Source organism: Nerophis lumbriciformis, linkage group LG03 (genome assembly GCF_033978685.3).
Source record: "Nerophis lumbriciformis linkage group LG03, RoL_Nlum_v2.1, whole genome shotgun sequence".
NCBI classification, from domain to species: Eukaryota; Metazoa; Chordata; class Actinopteri; order Syngnathiformes; family Syngnathidae; genus Nerophis; species Nerophis lumbriciformis.
The window spans coordinates 7,233,666-7,242,500 of NC_084550.2; the positions used below are offsets into that span (position 1 = coordinate 7,233,666).

The 8,835-nt window shown below is 39.0% G+C and overlaps 1 protein-coding gene across 1 annotated transcript in view; it reads left to right on the forward strand.

Annotated features, from left to right (window-relative positions):
* Nucleotides 1–1,775, forward strand: part of hspb8 (heat shock protein b8) — a 32,166-nt gene extending 30,391 nt beyond the window's left edge. The window contains exon 3 of the mRNA XM_061932845.2: nucleotides 850–1,775. Within this exon, the coding sequence (XP_061788829.1) occupies nucleotides 850–1,021 (172 nt within the window). The 3' untranslated portion in view covers nucleotides 1,022–1,775. The remainder of the gene's footprint in view (nucleotides 1–849) is intronic.
* The last annotated feature ends 7,060 nt before the right edge of the window (nucleotides 1,776–8,835 follow it).

Sequence of the window (8,835 nt, forward strand, 5' to 3'; positions counted from 1 at the left end):
ATATATAAAGCGCACCGGGTTAAAAGCCGCACTGTCAGCTTTTGAGTAAATTTGTGGTTTTTAGGTGCGGCTAATTGGTGCGGAAAATACGGTAATATAAATGTGTAGGGGGGGTGGTCATTAAATATGTATTCTGATATATGTTCTTCACAGAAAATGAGCCAAAGTCAGTGAGTCTCAGTTTGAAAAATGTATTAATTGTATCATTTTTCTTTTAATAAAAAATGAAAACTGGTCCCACAGACCCGAACACCACACAAGGGTTAAGTTGAGGTACAGGTGACCCTCGGGTTGACTATTAAAGAATCCACAGTCACAAGCGTCACACTTTCAGCGTCTCCACTCTCAGCGTCCACCGTTGCTAGGTTACGACACGCGCTTTCCCGTCTATAAATAGAGCGCGCCGCATTCCAGCTCCTGCCAAGCTGGGAGCGACTCGTCCTTCTCGCGGCGGCGTGACGCCTGTCCAGGGTCTCCTCTAATTAGGAACACTCCGGGCCCGGCGGAGCGAGATGTTTACGTTGACACTTCTCCAAATGCCTTATTTGGACACGCCGTCTGCCAAAGTCTGTACGGGTCCTTAGAATGAACTTTGGAGCTCTTTTAGTCGTTTGCTATCTTACTAGAACCTCTTAGGTAATGTACCATCCATTCTAGAAACTTCTACAATTAGGAAATAGTCTGTTCCAGAGTCAAACTGTGGCTGTCCTAAAGGTCACATTAGGTCACATTTTTTTAAGGGGGGCAGTCCCATTATAATGTGTTTTATGAGCCAAATAAAGTGAACTCTTCTTTGTTTGACTTTATAATCGCGAGCATTTTAATGACGTGACTTAATTGTCCCGTCAGGATCCCGATGGACGTGGACCCTCTCACGGTGTTCGCCTCGCTGTCCCCCGAGGGCGTCCTCATCATCGAAGCTCGCCAGACGCCGCCGTATTACCTCTTCAGCAACGAGGGCTCGCAGGGCTCCGGCGAGGATGTGCCGGGCGCCGAGGTCACCGTGCCCCTGGCGGTCTAAACCCCCCCCCCTTCCCTCCCTCCCTCTCGCCATATAGAAGATGCTACAAGCTAGTTAGCCGCCAAGTGACGGCAATAACACGCGCGATGACGTCATCGCCATGCTGGCGATGAAGCAACAGCATCTGGACGGCCGAAAAACAAACCTCTGGATGAGTCATCGCCCGCCCCCTCCCCCGAGATCTGTTATTTTTCCTCAGTCTTCCAATTTTAGGGCCCTCATCAAAAACAAGAACACTGTAGGTCTTTTTTTTTTTGTTAGATCCAAGATGGCTGACGTCAAAGATCACAACGATGCCTGAACAAGAACCCTATTTGTTTTTGATAGATGCCTTTAAATACACTTTTCAAAATTCTAAGCAAAGAGGAAGCAGGGCCTGTTACATGGCAATCGCTGTTTCTAAGGGACGGGGGTCGTAAACAGCCATCACCTTTTATTTTTTTTATTTTTTTGTCCTGCCATCGCCTTTGATTACAACAGTTCAAAGAAAAGGTCGCCTTGATGGGAGTCAGGCCCTGCTTCCTCTCCGCTTTGTAGTTCTTGGGTCAATACAAGATGTGGATTACAATAGAAGAAAGAAACAGAACGTTTCGTTTAAGTCGGCGCCAGAACCCTATCGTTTATTTGAACGGATCTAAAAGTGATTAGGGTCGCTGGGGTCAAAGGTCAATTAAGTGTTGATTTCACCCTCTTTAAAATTCCAGGATTGTTTTATTCTATCAGGACAAAAAACAAAGCTATTGATTTTGTGTTTTTTTTTTTTTTTAAATGTCTTGTTCTATGTCAGAACAAGAATCTTACATTTTGACAGATCCAAGATGGCTGATGTTTTTGGGGCCAAAAGTCAAAGTCGTCCCCTCTCCCTAAGACCCAATTTCAACTTTTAAGAATATTTGTTGTCAGAGCACAAATTATTTTTATTTATTTTTTGGACTGATCCAAGAGTGATAAGGTTGCTTGGGTCAAATGTTGAATCCCTCATAATTGTATTCTTTTCTTCAAAGTTTGAGAATTTTTTTTGTGCTGTTGTTTTATGGCAAAACAAGAAGGCTATTGATTTTTTGAGAGTGCCAAAAGTCCGAATGTTCTCCAATGACACCGTTTTGACTGCCATTTTATTCAAACTTTGAAGGATTTTTTTTTTTAATGTCCAAACAAGAATCGATATTTGACTGTTCCAAGATGGCTGCCGTTTCTGGGGTGAAAAGTCAAATCAGTGTTTCTCCCTCCTTTTTAAACTCTCAATGTCATCTCCAAACTCCCAGGATCTTTTGTTCTTCGTCAGAACAAGAACACTATTCATTTTTGGCTGTTCCAATATGGCTGAGGTTGTTAGTTAAGTTCAATTCAGCTTTAAAAAAAATAATTTTTCTGTTATTTTCTCGTGAAATTGTCAGGTTCAAACACTCATGACATCTATTAAACAAGACAAGAAGCAAAGAATTAAACAGAGACAGAATTAAATTTGGTTCAATTGAGGAGAGACGCCTGGACACTGTACCCTTGTACGGTCTCTCACCGCGCTCTGGCGAAAGATTGTACGCCTCCTCTTTTATTTGGACTTTCCCCGATTACATGGCAACAGCTGTTTCTAAGGGAGGGGGGTTGTAAACAGCCATCGCCTTTGATTACAAGTCAAATCAGTGTTTCTTCCTCTTAAATTATCAATGTCATCTCCAATCTCCCAGGAATTTTTGTTCTTCGTCAGAACAAGAACACTATTCGTTTTTGGCTATTCCAAGACGGCTGAGGTTGCTGCAGTCAAGTTCAATTCAGCTTTTAAAAAAATAATGTTTCTGTTATTTTCTCGTGAAATTGTCAGGTTCAAACACTCATGACATCTATTAAACAAGACAAGAAGCAAAGAATTAAACAGAGACAGAATTATATTTGGTTCAATTGAGGAGAGACGCCTGGACACTGTACCCTTGTACGGTGTCTCACCGCGCTCTGGCGAAAGATTGTACGCCTCCTCTTTTATTTGGACTTTCCCTGATTACATGGCAACAGCTGCTTCTAAGGGAGGGGGGTCGTAAACAGCCATCGCCTTTGATTACAAATCAAATCAGTGTTTCTCCCTCTTAAATTATCAATGTCATCTCCAATCTCCCAGGAATTTTTGTTCTTCGTCAGAACAAGAACACTATTCGTTTTTGGCTATTCCAAGACGGCTGAGGTTGCTGCAGTCAAGTTCAATTCAGCTTTAAAAAAAATAATGTTTCTGTTATTTTCTCGTGAAATTGTCAGGTTCAAACACTCATGACATCTATTAAACAAGACAAGAAGCAAAGAATTAAACAGAGACAGAATTAAATTTGGTTCAATTGAGGAGAGACGCCTGGACACTGTACCCTTGTACGGTGTCTCACCACGCTCTGGTGAAAGATTGTACGCCTCCTCTTTTATTTGGACTTTCCCTGATTACATGGCAACAGCTGTTTCTAAGGGATGGGGGTTGTAAACAGCCATCGCCTTTGATTACAAATCAAATCAGTGTGTCTCCCTCTTAAATTCTCAATGTCATCTCCAAACTCCCAGGAATTTTTGTTCTTCATCAGAACAAGAACACTATTTGTTTTTGGCTATTCCAAGACGGCTGAGGTTGCTGCAGTCAAGTTCAATTCAGCTTTTAAAAAAAAATAATTTATCTTATTTTCTCATGAAATTGTCAGGTTCAAACACTGATGACATCTATTAAACAAGACAAGAAGCAAAGAAATAAACACAGACAGAATTAAATTTGGCTCAATTGAGGAGAGACGCCTGGACATTGTCCCCTCTCTTGGTGTCTCACCACGCTCTGACGAAAGATTGTACGCCTCCTCTTATTTGGACTTTCCCTGATTTACATGGCAACAGCTGTTTCCAAGGGAGGGGGGTCGTAAACAGCCATCGCCTTTGATTACAACAGTTATAAATAAATAAATAAAAGGTCGCCTTGAGGGGAGTCAGGCCCTGCTTCATCTGCGTTTTGTAGTTCTTGGGTCAAGACAAAATCTTTCTGTGGATTACAGTAGAAGAAAGAAACAGAACACCTTCATGTTGCTTCCCATCCTACACAGTGGAGTTTTACAACCTGTTAGAATAATTGTTTCTAAATTATCACAAAAACTTTGTATTACATTGAGTTCCTGACAAGAAGACCAAAGGCTGTCTTTGAAACCTACCAAGGGTTAGACTCGTAAAACTCCACTGTGTGGGGGGGGGAGCAAGATGGTGTTCCTGTGTTCTTTCATGTATGTAATCAACAGAAGGATGTTGTTCTGGCCCAAGGACTTCAGAGCGGAGAGATGACAGGATCTGCCCAATTTCCAGACGACCTCTTTTTGAACTATTTTATGGACCTCTTTTGGAACTATTTTACGAACTCTTTTTGAACTGACCTTTTCTGTGAATTGTTTACGACCTTTTTCTGTGAACTTTTTTGCGACCTTTGTCCTTTGGAAACAGCGGTGGCCATGTGGTCGGGGAGGGTCCAAAATAAAAGAAGGAGGCGTGCAAATTTTTTTGGCAGAGCGTGCTGAGATACTGTACAAGAGTACAGTGTACAGACGACTCTCCTCGAGATTGAGTCCAATTCTGTCTCTGTTTAATTCTTTGCCTCTTGTCTTGTTTAATAAATGTCATCAGTGTTTGAACCTGACACAAGCTTTCTTCTCGGTAGGTTCAAAGACGGCTTTTGTCTTCTCGCAGCAACACAAAGTTGTGTGGTAACTTGGATACAATTATTCTTACAGAAATGTTCGTTAAATTCAGCTTATGGAGACAAAATGTAGAGTTGCATAATAATATTATATGAATAACTCTTGAATATGATGTATATCGTTTAGAAAAGCACTGTTAAAACCTGATTCATGTTTGGTTGAGAAAAAATTATTACAATGTGCTTTTATTTTATTTTTATTTCCACTAAGACCTACAGTCTATTGATTTCGTCCCTTTTAGGCGTGGTTAGATTGTGTGTTTGTGCTGTAGTATTACTATTGTAAATATACTTTAAACATGTGACAATCTCACTTTTTTTTCTTTTTTTTAAATCTTTGAGCTTCAAGGCAGAGGATGACGTTTGTGTCTTCTCTGATGATGTCTTGATGCAATAAAAAAAAAAAAAAAACATGTCTTCACTGTCTTTTACCGTCTGTGAGGACTGTGGCGGTCCTTGTGTTGTTGTTGTTGTTGTTGTTGGATAGAAAAAAAAGCGTGCAGCAGATTAGCAGACGGCTCAACGATGGCTGTGTTGGTGTGTCCGCCTGCTGCACAATGGCTCCAACATGCACGGCCGTAGTCAGGGGATTTGGGTAGGTTCCATCACGTAGGCTCCTGGGGGTGATGCCCTCATCCACTGGATTATTTCATTGAACATTATTTTTATTTACCTCATTATTTTATTCTTCTGTTGCGCCCATACTTGCCAACCCTCCCGAATTTTCCGGGAGACTCCCGAAATTCAGTGCCTCTCCCGAAAACCTCCCGGGACAAATATTCTCCCGAAAATCTCCCGAATCTCCCGATTTTCAGCCGGAGCTGGAGGCCACGCCCCCTCCAGCTCCATGCGGACCTGAGTGAGGACAGCCTTTTTTCACGACGGGAGGACAACAGGGTGACAAGAAATAAATCATCCAGACTAGAGATAAATTGTATTATTATGTTTATCTTACCTACAAATAAATATATTTATTAATAATAATTTTAAAAAAACTAAATACTTTTTTACTATATTTTGCTAAAAACATCAAAATGTATTGTATTTTTTCTGACTCCTTATTACATCCAGGCATTAGAATTATACATTAAAATAAACATATTTGAAATAATTAATTTTAAATTATCCTAATAATTCATTTAAAATGACCATATTTAATTATTAAAATAATTGCTTGTTTATCAACAACTTTAGCATTTTATTCATTACATTTTGAAGCTCTCAGAAGCCAAGTTATGTTATATTCCTTAATATTTATTTATGCAAGTTTGAAGTATCAATGATTTAAACACAGTTTTGTTTGCATATTTTCAGGATGTAGATATATATATATATATATATATATACACAAATAAATAAATATATATATATATATATATATATATATATATATATACACAAATAAATAAATATATATATATATATATATATATATACAGGGCCGGCCCGTGGCATAGGCCGTATAGGCAAATGCTAAGGGCGCCGTCCATCAGGGGGCGCCACGCCAGTTCCACAAATGTTGGAGAAAAAAAAAAAGTTGGTACTATTATTTCTAAATACAAAAAAATAATCCCACGTTAATTAAAATGCAAAGTAAAGCCTATTTAATAGAAATATTATTTGTTACAACATTACGCCCCCCCCCCCCCCCCCCCCCCCCCCGCACGGTGCGCCCCCTCCCTTCCCGTATCATGACTCTTTTTGGACGTCACCACATCAAAAAATCAACACAAGATGTCAAAACGGCCAAAACTGTCAGGTGCCCAGGGAAGAAAAAAGAGAAAAGAAGAGGAGGAGAAACGAGAAAAGACAGAGTTAGCAGGTAGGTAACGTTAGCCTACATTAAATTATTTGTCTGTTACAGAATGTGATAGTAACCTGGCTTTGTAGCATTAAGCTAATGTTACATGATTCGGCAATTGCTAATCAATAAATAGCTAGTTCTGTTTTAACGTCGGGTTAATATTGTGGAGGGGGCTAAATTGTTATGGAAAATAATAATGTAACGTTAGGTAATTACAGTACTCCCCCCTTACATTCCTCAGGGACATTTGTATTAGATCTTTTAAGCAGGTGTTTTTTGTTTACATTGTTATTGCCTTCTGGTTAGCTAATGTTTGCCCTGCAGGTAATAGTCACTTTTCCACCCCTTTATATATTAGGTATAGTTGTAAGTAAAAAAAAAAAGGTCAAAGACAAAGCTATTCGGTTTCTTGTGAGTATATACACTTCACTGCCGATGTGGGGGGGCGCCACCTAAAATCTTGCCTAGGGCGCCAGATTGGTTAGGGCCGGGCCTGTATATATATATATATATATATATATATATATATATATGTATGAAATACTTGACTTGGTGAATTCTAGCTGTCAATATACTCCTCCCCTCTTAACCACGCCCTGCCCCACCCCCGATCACGCCCCCACCCCCCACCTCCCGAAATCGGAGGTCTCAAGGTTGGCAAGTATGGTTGCGCCATACATGTTGGCTTTGCCCCCCCCCCAAGGCATGAAAACCACTGTCAGTAACTACATTTGGTCGCTACATCTGTAAGTAGAAGTTAAAACTCTACTATGCAAAGCCAAAGCCATTTATCAACAACACCCAGAAACGCTGGGCCCGAGCTTGTCTAAGATGTACTGATGCAAAGTGGAAAAGTGTTCCGTGGTCTGACGAGTAGGGATGATGTTTGATAAGAAATTGAGTTCGAGCCCATTATCGAATCCTCTTATCGAACCGATTCCTTATCGATTCTCTTATCGAATCCAGATAGGTTGTTGTATATGGAAATAAACACAATATTTGGTTTAACAAAAGCTCACTTTTATTTTATAAGAAAAAAATAAAATTTAATAAATGAATATTGACTGTTACCCCCTAAAAAAATAAATATTGACTGTTACCCAAAGTATATTAAGTGGGATTTTTCAGAAAAACAAATATATACAGTAGCACAAAAACAACCTGTCTCTGTGATCACTATAGGTGTATAAATAATAATATAGTGTTGAATCAAATTAGTCCCTTGGGCACAAAACTGAAAATAATACAGCCATACTTGCCAACCCTCCCGAATTTTCCGGGAGACTCCCGAAATTCAGCGCCTCTCCCGAAAACCTCCCGGGACAAATGTTCTCCCGAAAATCTCCCGATTTTCAGCCAGAGATGGAGGCCACGCCCCCTCCAGCTCCATGCGGACCTGAGTGAGGACAGCCTTTTTTCATGACGGGAGGACAACAGGGTGACCAGAACTAAATCGTCCAGACTAGATAGAAATTGTATTATTATGTTTATGTTACCTAAAAATAAATATATTTATTAATAAAAAAAAAAAAAAAAACGAAATAAATGTTTACTATATTTTGCTAAAAACATCAAAATTAATTGTATTTTTATTTGTATTTTTTCTGACTCCTTATTACATCCAGCCATAGAATTATACATTAAAATAAACATATTTGAAATAATTAATTTTAAATTATCCTAATAATTCATTTAAAATGACCATATTTAATTATTAAAATAATTGCTTGTTTATCAACAACTTTAGCATTTTATTCATTACATTTTGAAGCTCTCAGAAGCCAAGTTATGTTATATTCCTTGATATTTATTTATGCAAGTTTGAAGTATCAATTATCTAAACACAGTTTTGTTTGCATATTTTCAGGATGTAGATATATATATATATATATATATATATATATATATATATATATATATATATATATATATATATATATATATATATATACATATATATATATATATGAAATACTTGACTTGGTGAATTCTAGCTGTCAATATACTCCTCCCCTCTTAACCACGCCCTTAACCACGCCCCGCCCCACCCCCGACCACGCCCCCCACCTCCCGAAATCGGAGGTCTCAAGGTTGGCAAGTATGAATACAGCTCTCCAAAAAGTGCACTTCTGCTGCTATTGGAACATACTAACTACACACACTATGACACTAAGAACACCACAGTCATCAATCAACAATTCTTCTTCCAAGAAATTATTTCCATGGTGGAAATACACGACTGGCAGCCATTTTAAGTCCTCAAAACATCCATTGAAACAGTGCACAAAAATAGTTTTTCAACAAACA